The sequence below is a fragment of the Nicotiana tabacum genome, chromosome 6, assembly GCF_000715075.1.
Source record: "Nicotiana tabacum cultivar K326 chromosome 6, ASM71507v2, whole genome shotgun sequence".
NCBI classification, from domain to species: Eukaryota; Viridiplantae; Streptophyta; class Magnoliopsida; order Solanales; family Solanaceae; genus Nicotiana; species Nicotiana tabacum.
In genome coordinates this window covers 47,395,893-47,412,443 of record NC_134085.1, presented here as the reverse complement: position 1 = coordinate 47,412,443, position 16,551 = coordinate 47,395,893, and the positions used below count along the sequence as shown (strand labels likewise).

The 16,551-nt window shown below is 42.2% G+C and overlaps 1 protein-coding gene across 1 annotated transcript; it reads left to right on the top strand.

The window, feature by feature from the left end:
- The first annotated feature begins 15,849 nt into the window (after positions 1-15,849).
- LOC107785472 (uncharacterized) lies at positions 15,850-16,551 on the top strand. The gene has a single exon (XM_016606789.1). The coding sequence runs from the start codon at positions 15,850-15,852 to the stop codon at positions 16,549-16,551; it is 702 nt and encodes a 233-aa protein (XP_016462275.1).

The following is a 16,551-nucleotide window of genomic DNA, read 5'->3' as shown; positions in this document are numbered from 1 at the left end:
GATCTCCAGTAGCATGCTCGGGGTACTCTTGCGTTTTCAAGAACCTCTTGATGTCATGGTACCAAGGCTGCGTATTTGATCCCGACTCGATTATATTGCAGTAACCGTGTCTTTCCTTGATTTGGATTTCCAAAGGATCGACGTGGGCATTGCTCGGGTAGGGTAGCATTGAAGCCAGAGTAGCAAGTGCGTCCGCCAGTTCATTGTGACACCTCGGGATATACCTGAACTCTATTGATGTAAAACGCTTGCCGAGGTCCTCCACATGCTGTCGGTAAGGGATAAGTTTGACATCCCGAGTTTCCCACTCGCCTTGGGCTTGCCGAATAATTAGGTCAGAATCTCTCATAATCAGTAAGTCTTCGACGTCCTGATCTATTGCCATATGCATGCCCATGATGCAGGCTTCATACTCAGCTGTATTATTTGTGCAAAAGAAGCGCAGTCTAGCTGTGGCGGGATAATGCTGACCAGAAGGCGAGATCAAAATTGCCCCAATCCCTACACCTTTGGCATTCACGGCCCCATCAAAGAACATCTTCCAAACATGAGCGTCCTCGGAGACCACCTCTACGGTGTTTACTTCTTCATCTGGAAAGTAGGTACTCAATGGCTGGTATTCCTCATCGACCGGATTTTCGGCCAAATGATCTGCTAGCGCCTGGGCTTTCATTGCCGTGCGAGTGACATAGACTATGTCGAATTCAGTAAGCAGGATTTGCCACTTGGCCAGTCTCCCAGTAGGCATCGGTTTCTGAAATATATACTTCAAAGGATCCAGCCTGCTTATGAGGAAAGTAGTGTGGGCTTGGAGATAATGTCTCAGCTTTTGAGCAACCCACGTCAGAGCGCAACATGTCCTTTCCAGCAGAGTGTATTTGGCCTCGTAGCCGGTGAATTTCTTGCTCAAGTAGTAGATTGCTTGCTCCTTCTTTCCGGTTATGTCGTGTTGCCCGAGGATGCAACCAAAAGAGTTCTCCAAGACTGTCAGATACAAGAAAAGTGGTCTCCCTGGCTCTGGAGGGACCAAAACTGGGGGATTCGAAAGGTATTCTTTGACTTTATCAAAGGCTTCTTGACACTCAGTTGTCCATTTGATCGCCGCATCTTTCCTTAATAGCTTGAATATGGGCTCACACGTGCTTGTCAGCTGGGCAATAAACCGACTGATGTAGTTCAACCTGCCCAACAAACTCATCACGTCTTTCTTCGTTCTTGGGGGAGGTAGATCTCTGATAGATTTTATCTTAGTTGGATCTAGTTCGATACCTCTCCTGCTTACGATGAAGCCCAAAAGTTTGCCCGACGGAACTCCGAAAGCACACTTGGCTGGGTTCAACTTCAAGTCATACTTCCTTAGTCTCTCGAAGAACTTCCTCAAGTCTTGGATATGATTATCCTGCGTCCTGGACTTGACTATCACGTCATCCACGTACACCTCTATTTCCTGATGCATCATGTCATGAAAAATGGCAGTCATGGCCCTCATGTAAGTATCCCCGGCATTCTTCAGACCAAATGGCATGACCCGATAACAGTAGGTGCCTTAAGGTGTGGTGAAGGCAGTTTTCTCGGCATCCTCTTCATCCATCAATACCTGATGATACCCAGCGTAACAATCTACGAAGGATTGTATCTCGTGTTTGGCGCAATTATCAACGAGGATGTGGATGTTGGGCAGTGGGAAATTATCTCTGGGACTTGCTCTATTCAGATCTCGGTAATCTACACATACCCGAGTTTTCCCATCCTTTTTCGGTACTGGAACCACATTTGCCAACCACGTCGTATACTGGACTACCCGAATCACTCCCGTTTTCAGTTGTTTGGTGATCTCCTCTTTAATCTTGTCACTGACCTCAGTTTTGAACTTTCGTTGCTTTTGTTGGACTGGAGGACAATCAGGATGAATCGGCAATTTATGAACCACTAGATTAACACCTAGTCCCGGCATGTCATCATATGACCAAGCAAACACATCTTTAAATTCAAAAAGAAGTTGAATTATCGCATCTCGCATTTTCTTGTCCGTGTGAATGCTTATTTTGGTCTCCCGGATTTCTTCAGGAGTTCCTAAATTAACTGGTTCGGTGTCATTCAGATTTGGCTTAGGCTTATTCTCAAAATGTTCCAACTCTCGGTTTATTTCCCTAAAAGCCTCTTCTTCATCATATTTTGGTTCTGGGTTCATTAATTCACAGTTAAATAGCTCGTTGTGATCTAAGCGTGAAGTCCGCAAGCATGTCATATTTAAAGCCGCATTATTATAACTGAAAGGAAAGATAAAAGGAAAAATAACAAAAATCAGAACAAAAGAAAGAATGGGAAAGCAATGATGATTTTTTTTTTCTATTTTCTTTGGAAAGTTGGAAGACAACAAGGTTTACAACTTAGGAATTCAAAACAACAATTGAAAGGAAGAAAACGTTCAAGTTATGTCCTGGAGACAACTTGTGACACAGGGAAGGTGGCAGGACAGTTCTACCCGGACTTCCGTCTAGTCGGGAATGGCGTGGCCTCCCAGTTTTGAAGTTTGGCATTCGGCCCCACGTACAGCATCTCAGCAGTGCTTGTGCCTTCACCTGGTTGAACCGTGTGGACCTCGTAGAGCATCTCTCTCATTGCCCCGCATATCTCATCGATTTCCTCAGCCGTGAAGACCTCATCGTCTTCTTCTTCCGTGTACCTTGGCCTGATGAAAGTTTCATATAAATCCGGCAATGGTTGAGGTAACTTCTAATCCTCATTTCTCCTTTTCTTTGCCCACTCTTCGTCTGCTGGAGTAGGTTTGAAGCCTAGTCCAAAAGGTTTCTTGGTGACTGGCAAGGTAATGGGTTCTGTTATTCCCTGAAGGGTTCGTCCAAGCCCTTTCCCTGGCCTAAATCCGTGCCGGATCATCTCTTTGGCCACCATAACCGAGGCGTTAGACAAGAAAGGCTGGGGGCAGGGTATTCCCTCTTCGTGCTGCTCTGCCAGTACAATCTCGAAAGCTTGATAGACCGTATGTTCGCTCCCTTCTCTCGGTTCAAGATATGGGATGGATGGGTCCCGATAGATAGCATGCTCGTCTTCCCCATGGACCACGATCTCTCGGTCTTCGTACTCGAACTTCACCATCTGGTGAAGAGTGGAAGGCACAGCTCCTGCCGCATGGATCCAAGGTCTGCCGAGGAGGAAATTGTAGGATGTATCCATGTCGAGCACCTGAAAGGTTACTTCAAACTCGACTGGTCCTATGACCAACAACAGGTCTATTTCCCCCATGGTATCTCTCTTGATGCCGTCGAAAGCCCTTACGCAGACATTGTTGGGTCGGATTCTTCCGGTCCCAATTTCCATTCTTTGTAGCGTGGAGAGCGGGCAAATGTCAACACCTGATCCCCCATCCAACATTACCCGCTTGACATAGTAGTCCTCGCATTTAACTGTTAGATGCAAGGCCTTGTTGTGTGTCGCTCCTTCCGGGGGTAAATCATTCTTGCTGAAAGAGATTTGGTTGACGGCGAAGAATCTTTCTGTCATCCGCTCTAGTTGTTCAACCGAGGTTTCAACTGGCACGTATGCTTCATTCAAGGTCTTCAGTAAGATCTTTTGATGTTCGGCCGACCTCATCAACAATGACAGCATGGACACTTGCTCGAGGCACTTGCGCAGTTGATCTATCACTTCGTAATCCGGCATTTTCATTTATTGGAAGAACACTTCCGCTTCTTCAACGCTCACAGGCTTCTTTGGTGGGAAGCTCTTTTGTGTGGCGTTGTTCAGCTCTTGGGTATTTGAATACCTTCCAATGAAAGTATTTTCTGGAAGTTCTCCCATGACCTCTTTACCTTTGTACATTACCAAAGTCTTTTGATAATTCCACGGCACTGTGGACGGGTTGGTCATTGGCTTTTGTGGCACGCGTCCGATAACCACTGGCTCACTCAGCTGAGGTGGTTGAATCGTCCCCCGGACCACATAGGCCCCTTTTGGAACGTACATAGGTTTTGCCTTTTTGATCCCGAAGTTCTGCGACTTCTCAGCTCGACCTCGTGGTATGTAAAGAATTCCATCCTTTACCGGTACCACTTTCTTCTCCACCTTCTTCTTAGGCTCGCTCTTTATAGCCCTGGCCTCTTCTCCCTTTTCTGGTTTCTGGTCTGTCTCAGGCCTTTTACCCGTGTCGATAATGGCGATTATAGCTTTCAAAGCAGGGTCGAATTCTTTGTCTTCGCAAATCATTCCGATTAACGGCCCGTTATTATGTGCAGGTAGTGGATTGTTAGTCACATTTGGGATCTCCTCGTCCCGTAGCACTATTTTCCCTTGCTCTATCAAATTCTCGACCACTCTTTTCAACGACCAACAGTCATTTGTATCGTGTCCTTCGGCCCCTGAATGATAGGCGCATCTGACTCCAGCTTTGTAAGAGGGTGATGTTGGGTTTTGCCTTGTTTGAGGGATTGGTTGCAAGAAACCCAACTGGACTAGCTTCGGGAACAAAGTAGAGTATGGTTCACCGATGGGCGTGAAAGTCCGCCTTCGAGGTGGCTCCTAAGGGCGGAAGTTATTTTGCGGGGGTTGTGGGTTATAGTGGTTGCGGTAAGGAGGCTGATTTCTGGGAGGTGGAGCTGGGCCTCAGTTGGCTTGTTGCGGCGGATGGGCATAAGGCTGGGCATTCATGACCATATAGGGTTGATGAGCATATGCCAGATTTGAGTGGGGGTAGTAGTGTTGTGGGGTTCTTTCCGGAAAACGGGGCCTGGGATGACGATACTCCCTTGCTTCCGAGGCTGCCATGGTCGTTTCTTCCTTCTTCTTCCCTCTTGTCATTCCTCCGGACCCGCTTTGGACGGCTTGGGAGGTCGCCCTTATGGCTGCTTGACTCAGAATCCTACCTGTTTTCAGACCATTTTCCACCATCTCTCCAATCTTAATCGCTTCCGCGAATGGCTTTCCCATGGCTGACATCATGTTTTGGAAATAGTCAGACTCTTGAGCCTGGAGAAAGGTAGTGACCATTTCCACTTCATCCATGGGAGGCTTCACCCTTGACGCCTGCTCACGCCACTTAATAGCATATTCTCTGAAGCTTTCTGAAGGTTTCTTCTTTAAATTCGACAGAGAATTTCGGTCTGGTGCAATGTCGATGTTATACTGGAATTGTTTCACAAAATCTCTGGCGAGATCATCCCATATATGCCATCGGGACATTTCCTGGTCCATATACCATTCCGAAGCTATCCCTACTAGACTTTCCCCAAAATATGCCATTAGCAGTTCTTCTTTTCCGCCGGCTCCCCGCAATTGGTTGCAATATTTCTTAAGATGTGCAATGGGGTCACCGTGCCCATCGTATTTCTCAAACTTTGGGGTCTTGAAACCTACTGGCAGGTGCACGTGAGGGAACATGCATAGGTCGGCGTAAGAGACGCTCTTCTGTTCGCTCAATCCTTGCATATTCTTCAAACTTTGTTCAAGGCTTCTCATTCTTTTGGCAATCTCATTTTGTTCTGCAATTCTAGAGTTCTGATCCTGCCCGGGTGCAAGCTCGCACTGAGGCGGTGGAGGATTAGTGTTGGTAGTGAACCTAGTTGGTTCCATTGAGAACGAGGGTGCTTGGAATGTAAAAGAGGATGAGTCAAAGCTTGGCTTGTACGTAGCAGGCTGTGCCGTAATCGGGCAGGGCGGTGCAGTAAAGATGTTCATGCTTGCATCGGTGGCTGACATTCGGGGATGAGGCTCAGAAGGCGATCCAGCAGAGAAGGCTGAGGTGGCTGGGTACCCGAATGGAGTAGCAGGATAATTTATGGGGACATTAGAAGTCCCGCTTGATCTGGAGAATAACTTAGGGAATCCGGGGATGACACTTGGCGGCTCTTTCCCATTATTCCAGTCGTCCAGCATTTCCAACATGCGGAGTCGTAAGATTCTATTTTCTTCCGTAGTTGCGGATTCAGGTGTGAGGACGGCTGAGATCGAGCTCTCTTCGGAGACAGGGATTGTTTGCAACGGAATTTCTGAAGACATTTCCACACTTCCTTTTGACCTGGTGAAGTAAGTGTGAGTACTGCTTCTGGTTCTAACAACAGGTAGTTGAACACTTCTCCTTGACCTCGTGAAGTATGAGTGCGAGGCCATACTTTCACCAAACCAACCGTCTTTTCCAAAAACCTGAGGGTACTCAACGACAAACGCACGGTTAATTTGAAACAAAATAACAGATAGGCAACCTCACGTTGAGCATGATGCACCTATACAGTTAAGTGAATTCTACATGTTTGCGACGAAAGCATGCATCATTCCGGCATTCTTTTTTAGGCTTCCCTTTTCTTATCATTTTTTTTTCTTTTTGTTTTTCTTTTATGTTTTTTTTTATTTTTGCGGTAAAAATGCGACCGGATCCGATGAGGATTGCCTACGTATCACAACGCCACGTGAATCAGATCATTACGTAGTTCAAAAACACAAATGAGCGTAAAAGAAACAACCTTTTATTGTTGAAAACGGTCTATTACAAACTACATTTTGCAAAAGAAAGAACAAACTTTGAAAATAAACCTAGACTCAAAATAGACTAAAAATCACCCTGATGGGAAAACAGGCAGAAGATGCTAAGATACAGACTTGACTTATGAGTACATTATGGTTTTGAAAATTTGTGTCCGCGGGGCATCGTTCGGCCTCGCCACGGTCCTAGGTGCGAGATCTCTCTCAAGTTGCTCCAGCTCATGCATGGTCTGCTTGACATAACTCATCACTGCCGAGAGGACGGTAACACTGGTCATGTTCTCACATCGTAGACATCGTCTGGTGATGGCATGGGCAATGGCCTTGATCCTATCTCTGGTTTGCTTCTTCTCTATGAGTAGGCATTTTATCTGATCGCTACATATCTTGAATACCTGAGCATCCTGTATATGTTGATGCTTCAGTTGCCGTACTTCTAACTTCATCTGGGCCGACAAATCGTACCAGTATCTGCTCTCAATTTGGAAATCCTTGGCCTGATTAGCTGCTTTGATCTCAAGTGTAGCCATCTCTCTTTTCATTTTAGCGACAGTTTTCTCGTGATCGCCTTCCAATTGATTCAAGTGTCGGCGATGCTTATCTGCTCTTGTATCCCACTGTGCCCTGAGCTCTGCTATGATGTTTTTAGATTTCTCTAAATCCTCTTGCCATTCCCTGACTTTGCTTTTTAGCCTTTTTATCAACTATTCATCTGATCGACGCCTTGACTGTTTATCCGCATCCATCCTTATCTGTTTGATCTAGGCTCTGAGCATTTCGTTTTCCTGAATCAACCTGTTCCGTTCTCCCAGATTGGTAGCAACTTGCACGTTGTGCTCATACTTCAAGCTTTCTACTTGTTGCTTCAACCTGCTGATTTCGGCGCAATAGCCTCTTTCTTTCGCTAACCAATCCCACTGCTTTCGCGATGATTCGGCGAAATTCAAGATGTGGGGTCTTTTAGCCGGTCTTTCATGCTCAAGTTCCCTTCTATACCATGCAAGGTAACCTGGCGCCGTCTCCCCTTTGGCTCGATCCCGCACGTAAGTATCTGATTTCAAATATTGACACTCACTCCAGATTTGGCGAATTTTCGCTTCTGGAAACTGTCCGTTAGGACTTATCTCAACTGCTTGAGTGCTAAGATCTTCCTCATAAGGTACTGTCTGGCATATTCCGAGTTGTCTCAAAACTCGACAGGGTGCGTAAGGTTGAATGCTCTTAAGCCCTATCAGTAAGAAATGAGTTTTAGCTGCCGGCATATATACGACTTCCTCAACAGGCAACCATCCCAGCGTCCATTGTATTTGGCTGGCAGTAAGAGCTTGAAAGAACGAGGTCCATGCCAGGACTCCTTTGGGCAAACTGACCTCTTTGGTTCTCGTGTAAAATTCTTCTATGCAAGTCTTTTCCGGGGAACCATGGCTCAAAATCTCGAAACGATGGCAGAGGTGCTCGGTCATCCACATTTGTAGGAGCAAGTTACAACCTTCGAAGCAATTTCCCCCAGCTTTACAAGCTGTGAGAGCTCGAAAAATGTCAGATACCACCATAGGCGCAAGAGTGCTGTCACTTTGCGTGAGTAAAGTGCTGACGATCCCGGATATCTTCAAATCAATGTTTCCGTCTTTCCTTGGAAATACCAGTAGGCCCAGGAACATCATCATGAAGGCTACCCGTCTGTGTTTGTCCCACTTCTGACGAATACCTTTGCTGCACAGTTTGTTGATTGGATTATTGAATCCCTCTTCATGACTGTATCTATCATATATGAAGCATGGAGTGCAAAAACCGGCAGCCAGATCCGGGTTGTGGACTGTTCTGGGTATCTTCAGTGAATCTAGGAACCGATGTACCGTGACAGCTCTTGGGGCGACCAAGTATTTTTGCCTCAACGGAAGTTCGGCATTTCCGATGTACCCAACCATTTCTTCCAAAGTCGGGGTGAGTTCAAAATCAGAGAAATGGAAAACATTGTGCGCCGGGTCCCAGTAGGTGACCAAAGCTCTTATGATATCTCCCCGAGGCTGGATTTCCAACAAACCCACGAGACCTTTCAGATATTTCTTAACCTCATTTTGTCCTTCAGCGCCTAGATCATTCCACCATAGCCGTAACTTGACAGGGATTTTGGTCATTATTGAAAAATGTTCATTTTGCATCGTGCTCATCCTGCACATTTATTAAGGTGATTTTAACAAAATGACTTGACTCAATAATATTTTTTCAAAGGGGACCAAGCTTTGAACACGGCCTTTAGGCACTTCGGGGACGAAGATTTTAAGGCCGTGTGGGTCAACTGGACAAAAATACTAAACAAGACCCAAAAGTGGCTGTTTATGCAAAGTCAGCCTTCTGGCGTCCCTTTCGGGAACATTCGACTATTTATGACAAAACAGCATCACCCGACTCATTTATGACTCCTTTTTTTAAAAAAAAAAAAATTGACACGCATTTTTTTTAATTTATTTATTTATTTATTGATTTTGGCTACTTTAGCAAAAATGGGGTTGAACCCGACGAGGGTTGCCTACGTATCTCACATCCGGTGAGAATCAAACCTGCGTAGTTCGGGCCCTTTTTTTTTTTAAGGAAGTATTTGGACTATTAGTCTGAATTTATAAAAGAGGTGCTACGAAAGAAACAACACATTTTTTTTTGAATTATGAATTTCAATTTTTTTTTTATTTTTTTTTACTTTTAAATAAATACCCTTTTTGATTTTTAAAAGAAAAGAAAAATTTTTATATGTTTTTTTTTTAATAAATCAAACTAAAAGACAAATGTCGGTTTTATTCTGTTTTTTTAGAAAAATTCCGGCGAGGTTGTGACACTACTTGGACATTGGTTTTATTTTTCAAAATAAGTAATTATCTCCCTACGCTGCTATTTTTCCTCTTTTTTTAGAAACCGGTCAGCATGCGGAACCGAAGCAAATAAATGCGCAAAACAAATAGGATGCAACAGGGTGGTCTTTTCATTTCAGGTTGCCTGTCCTAGACGGACCCAACCCCTGTGTTGAGCCCCCTAAGTCAAATGCAACATGATGCAAATAAACGTTCCTACTAGGGATCCGACATGAAGTTTCGTTATACTAGGTTTATACCCTGGGTATTTGTTCTAGACTGTGCACCCGAGCGGACAACTCGAGCCGAGAAGGGGGCTACGTACCGGGGACCCGCGAGATCGTCCGGCTTTGTAACTTGTCCGACCTCTTTCTTATTTCCAGTATTGACACTAACAGAATAGGGAGTCTCGACCAGCGAGCTTCTCCCCGGAGGTAAGAAGAGAAAGGTTTCGGCACAGTTTATATACAGTTCAGATAATATCAAAGCGGTAAAAGACAATTTTTAGCGCGTTATGCCCAAAACATGCCAAATATAACAATAATAAAGCCAAATATAACAATTGTTCTAAGCTCGAATTCTTGAACCCTGAACCAGTAGTTCTGGGTCATTCCCCAGCAGAGTCGCCAGAGCTGTCACACCTCCTTTTTGCGCGCCCACCCCCGAAGGGTAAGATGCGCGAGGGAGTTTTTCCAATTTAAGTGACAATATTCGAAATGGGATTATTTATTTAATTCAGAGTCGCCACTTGGGAAAGGTTTGGCTTTTGGTGTCCCAAGTCACCGGTTTATCTTGAATCCCAAATCGAGGAAATTTTCGACTTTTCCAAATGAAGTCTGCGAACCAGAAATTCTAAGTAAGGAATTCTGTTGACCCGAGGGAAGGTGTTAGGCACCCTCGAATCCCGTGGTTCTAGCACGGTCGCTTAAATTGTTATAATGGCTAAATATCTGATTTGAATACATGTTGTGACTTATGTGCTTTTATTAAGTTTAAACCGCTTTTATTATTATCATTTATAGAATTACAACATCGTGAAAATGCATCTCGAACCTCGTCACAATCAATGCACCCGTAGTTATCAATACATTTCGACTCTGTTGAGATTTGGATTCGGGTCACATCAATGTGCACCCGAGTTTAAGAATGTAATTTTGATTAAGCAGCGCCTAAAGAGTCTAACGCGTTATTATCTTTGGAGAAGGCCATGAAATTCACTAAACGGCCTATCCTGAATTCTAAATATTTATTATGGTTATTTATTGAGGGCCCCGCAATTTTGCATTTTTTATTTGGCGAGGCTCGTCTCTATTTTAGAAAGGATATCCTAAAGTGGCTACATTTCTAATGCGTTTGTCTTTAAAACTAGAAAAAAGGTACATGCTAATTTAATTATATGCTTTGACCTAATCCAGATTCTTATCAATTTCTGATTAATTGTTTACAAAGTGGAGAAAACATTATACTTCATGGAAAAATGCTTTAATTTGACAAAGAGACTACATGCGAGCTGACGAAATGCTATACTTGCATCCAAACATTTCTTTAATTGAATTTAACTAGACTTATTTAGGCTAGATTAAGGGAATTAACTACTAGGCGTTATTACTAATAGGGATTCGAACGCGCTTCCATATACTGCCTAGCGGGTCCTGATAAAGGAAACTAAAAAATAGAACAAAACAAAAAAAATGGAAGTACTCTATCGTATGCATATCATTATAGCTAATAGGAATCTGGTCAGTCGCTATGTCAATTATCCATACATTCTGTGTACTGTACAATTACATACCTCGTAACAACAAACGACTATAAACTAAGACGCAAGAGACTAGAACTCAGTTAAGCATCAACTGATCTTTTCCTGCTATTGAAATTACAAACTAATCAATTATATAGAAAGAAATCAATCATGCCATGAGTATTACAACAGACATTTAAACTTCTCCAACTTTTTCATTTCATGCTTTCAGACTGTTACAGTTACACCAATATGGGACTTGAAATGTGTACCTGGATACTGAAATGCAAAGAAGAAGTGGAAGCAGAAGAGTCAGCAGCAGCAACACAAGATTGGTAGTAACAACAAAAGCAATACAGCAGCAATGACAATCCCAGACCAAACAGACCAAAGCAGTAAACCAATGGTACAGTACTCAATGTTGATCTTTTCAAAACTCAAAGGAAGATCCTAAAATCTGATAGAAACAAACCAAACTGGATGCTGGATTTCAAACACGAAAGGATGAGGAAAAGTAGTGTTTCCAGTCGAACAAGAATTTCTTTTCTAAATTCCCCCTCCTGATTTCCAAAATAAACTCTCTTTCTCACTCAGAAACTGATTCTGTTTGGTTTCAGCTTCCCTTTGTGTGTGTCTCTCTCAATGTGTATCTGTATCTCCCTTCTATTTCTCTCTTCCTTTCAAAAATCTGTCCCTCTCTCCCAAAATAAAAAAAAAACTCCCCCTGTCTGTCTGTTAATCTTTTCTTTATAAGCCTTAAAATCAAACCTTTAACAGCCTGTTAAACTAATCAGACAACCTCCCATGTGCCCTCCTCTTTTCAGATTCCACTTAGCTATTTAAAAACAAACCCCATGATATTCCCTGGCAGACTTACTTTTGAGTAAGGTTTATTATTTCTGAAACTAAAGCAGAGTATGGGCAACAGGGGTGTGTTCTGACAGCACATGCTATCCATTACTTTGTAATGCACATGCTACCCAAGGCTGAGAGATGAGTAAACAATGCTCTCAACTAAATTAAAATCTGAAACCTAGCTAATAAATCAATCCTTTAAATGTCTTTCTGATTTGGCTAAACAAATTAATACCGAGTGGCAACAACACTAATCTGATTCAACAATGCTTCAGTAAATTACAAAAGCCTGAGTCAAATTGCTACCATTCTAACATGAAACCAATTGACGACGTATATCGATTCGACTATACTAGTTAAAACACATATAATCGAAGCCAAAATCAGACATTTAACAGTATCGAACACATAACTCGAATCATACTGACCAAGCAGAATTGTACTGGGGAATCAGTTGATCAGTCAAATTTGAGGTTCGACTAATTGCACAGCACACACATATACACATTATCAGTAAATAGAAGAGGGACTTAATCAAACACGTAGGTTCAGGCAAAGTGGACAGGACACAGTTGATAAAATTCAGGGACACAAATTAAACAAAACATGAACAGACCTTTAATCAGCACATGGACTAAAAATAAAGGAAAGAGGAAAACAAAAACTCACCATAAATCCCGAAAAATCAAAAGTCTTGGCTTGGATTCGAACAGGCCCTTCTTGGGGTTGAAAGGACTTTAATCGAAGTGTTCTCACTGAGAACACTTCGACTAAAATCCATTAGACCCTAAATACCTTGGCTCGAACGGATACAGACCAGTGACGAGGAACCCTAGGGTTCCAAAAATCAGATCTGGGATTCATGCTTCCCTGGTCAGATTCGGACCAAACCAAGCATGGTTTGGTCACGAGGGGGTCTGGGGACTGTCTAGTGTGAAGTTGAGGTCGATTGGTGTAAATCAGGTTCCGACTCGAATCTTCAAATGAAGATTCGAGAAGGTGGGAGGGGATTCAAAGTGTGTGGTTGGTGGATTTGGGTTTAGGACGGTGAGGAGCATCTATGGTGTTAAGGGTGGGGTCACCGGCGTCCATGCCGCCGGCTTTCATGGTGAAGGTATACAGGGGCGGCTAGGGTTTGGAGGGGAAGGGGATGAGGACGAAGGCGGGGTCTTGGATAGGGGGGCAGGGTATGGTAGGAGGCTTATATATGGAATGGGTGGGTTGATCTCAGCCGTTGGATCAATCGAGATCAACGACTTGGATCTGAAGGCTTAGGAGAAACGGTGTCGTTTCATCTAAACGGGGTTTGGGTTGGTCCGGGTGGAAATGGGTCGGTTTCATCATGGGTAATGGGGAAGTGATCTTGGCCGTAGGATGAGGAATGGATTAACGGCTATGATTAAAAGGCCTTATACGGCGTCGTTTTAAGTAAAGGATTGGCCAGATCTGGGCCGTTCCTTTGAATCCATCAACGGCTCACAGAGATGGTGCCTGTACGACGTCGTTTAGGCGTCTTGCAGAGGGCCTGGTGGGACTGGGTCGTTTGTATTGGTTTTGGGCCTGACTTCATTCGAAATTATGGCCCAAATCCAATATTTCCTTTTTACAACTTAAAAAAAATAAAATTCCTAAAAAAAATAAAAATCATACCAATATTAATTAATACTCAAAAATAACAATTATCACTTGCATTGACATTTAATTATACTAAACACTTAATGGCAAAATACAATGAAGGATGCACACATTTTATTATATTTTCTTTTAATAAACGAATTACGGTTCACACGACATACAGACATATATATTTTTTTTTGTTTTTTTTGTTTGAATAAAGCAATCGTGGGAAAATCACAAATAACTAGCAACAAAAATGCCACGTAAAAATCCAACAAATGTACAGCAAGACCAATTGCTATTATTTGTTTCTTTTGGAGCGGTTGTTGCGTAAAACAAAAATCACGTGCTCACATTATATAAGGATGAGTGTTGGCCAGTCATGAATTTCCATATCCAGAAAATAAAAGTAGCAGAGATGTGGATGCTGAAATGGATGTGTGGGCACACTAGGCTGGATAATATTATGAATGAAGATATTCGGGAGAAGGTGGGCGTGGCTCCCATTAACGACAAAATACGAGAAGCAAGGCTTAGATGGTTCAGACACGTGTGGAGGCAAGATGCCTCGGTTAGGAGGCGTGAGCGCTTGGCTTTGGCGGGTATAATAAAGAGGTAGAGGGCGGCTTAAGAAGTATTTGGGTGAGGTGATCAGGCGGGACATGAAGCGACTTTGGATTTTCGAGGTATGGCTCCTGATAGGACGGTGTGGAGGTCGAGCATTAGGGTTGAAGGTTAGGAGGGAGTCGAGCGCTTTTCTTCTTTGTGACGGGGGTGGGACTAGTTTGTTAGGGTTTTGTCTTGGACTGCTAGTGGTGAAAGTTGTGTCCACACGATTTTTCCATTTTTTCATAGTAATGTGGCATTATTACTGGTTGTTGTTATTACTTTTTCATATATTTTTTTGTTCTTACGATGCTAATATTATTTCTTTGATTTTTGTTGTTGTCACGAATGTTGTGGTCTATTTTCGTTTTCTTGAGCTTAAGGTCTCTCGGAAATAGCATTTCTACTCCTTCGGGGTAGGGCTAAGGTCTGTGTATATTTTACCCTCCAGACCCCACTTGTTAAATTTTACTGGGTTGTTGCAGGGCCGGCTAGAGCCTAAGGCCACTAAGGCAATGGCCTTAGGCCCCCAAAATAATTAGGGCCCAAAATCTATAAATAATATATATAATATTTAATAATTATGCACTTATTCGTAGAAATTTTAAATTAATTAAAATAGTTATAGCTAAAAGTTTTACACATCTTAAATTGTAGTTATTAGTTGTTTATTGTCTTTAGTTTGTCCCAATTTAAATCGATCTTATTACAATATTAGTTTAGAATAATTTTTCTTAACTCATTGAGTGTCGTTGTAGAAAGTTTTCAAGCTATTTTGATAAGTAGCTATTAATATTCTTCCTTAGCATTAAATGACTCTTGAAACATAGTAACTACTAAATGTTTCAACTTATATTTAGAATTAAAAGTGCTAAGAGAAACTGTATAAGTAGAAGAATACTCTAATTAGCAAATTCAATCAGGTAAAAGTGTTAATTCTATTACCGTAAATAATTTTTATATGAGCTACCTCAGTTAAAAAAAATTCAAAACTAAATCAATAAAATTCAACATGATAACACAAGAGAGATTAAACAAATTGGTTAGACATTGACAATAATTAAAACTGATTAAAATTTTTTTAGATTTCGATCAATTATAAGAGTAAAAAAAATTAAGGCCTCATTTTTTATTTTTGCCTTATGCCCCATATTATGTCGAGCCCTGGGTTGTTGTTGTTGGCATGTAATTATTTTATGTAGGAATTGTTACAATATTTCCGAAGCAAAGTGATAAAGTAAAAAAAGAAGAAGAATCTACTTCAAAAATTAAAAGAAAAATAAAACTAAAATCTAAAAAAGAAAAAAGAAACGTCTATTTTTATAGCCTATATATATACCACTACATTTCTGGTCCTGCCATTCCAAGTTCATAAAACAACAAAGAAGACTCACTAATCAAAAGCTCTCTTGTTCCTTTTTTATTACTCTATTTTCTTCATCTTCACTTCCTTCTAATTTGCTTTCCTCTTCGAGATGAACATTGTTATAAATAATTCTGCCCTTTTCAGAACTATGGTTTTGCTCCAAAATCACTTCTTCCCTTTGTGTGAGATGCTTTCTTTTATGTAATTTTTAACGGGCTTGGCTAAGGTTGAATTTGCTTATTGCTCGAATTCAGTTGTTAGCCACAATCCCTCTCATCGTTCACTTAGCCTTGAACCAACCAATTCCCATCAGAAAGTTGAAAAAAATGGAGTCTTTCAATTTCAAGAACATCAAAGCAGAGAAGGCAAACGCAATTCTTAGGTACAAAAGGCTTCAAAGGATCACAACCCTATTCCGTGCCATGGAGATTTGCATATTTTTTGTCATAATCTCAAGATTTTCTACTCAGTTGACATTTGTTTCCAAGCTTTTTGCTGAGTATTTCAGGGAACTCCCACTCGCCCTCATTAGTCCCGGGTTCGTCTTTGTGCTTGGAAATGTGATCGTCATCGTTTTGTTCTTGAAATCTAGAGAGTCATATGCTAAAGATAATTCATCAACCAGCACCATAACCGATTTCCATGATGAGTATATGAAAGAATGTGCAAAACACATAACCAATTACAGTGAACAGAGCATAAGCAATTGCAGAGAACAGAGTCTGAAACAGGGGAAACAGAGTATAAATAATTACAGGGAACAGAGTGTGAAACAGTGCATTCTTGGAGAGAGAGAAGTTGGAAGGAAAATTCGAAAGAGCCGTTCAGAAAACTTGCTGTGTGTCCCCCAGCATGAGGAGACTAGACGAGAACTGAGGCGATCGGCGACGGTGGTATGCCGGAGAAATGTGGATGATGAGATGAGTAGTGAAGATTTCAGGCGAACAGTGGAGGATTTCATTGCCAGGCAACAAAGATTATTGAGGGAAGAAGAAGAGTTTTCAGCTGGTGTTTCTTGTGATGCCTAG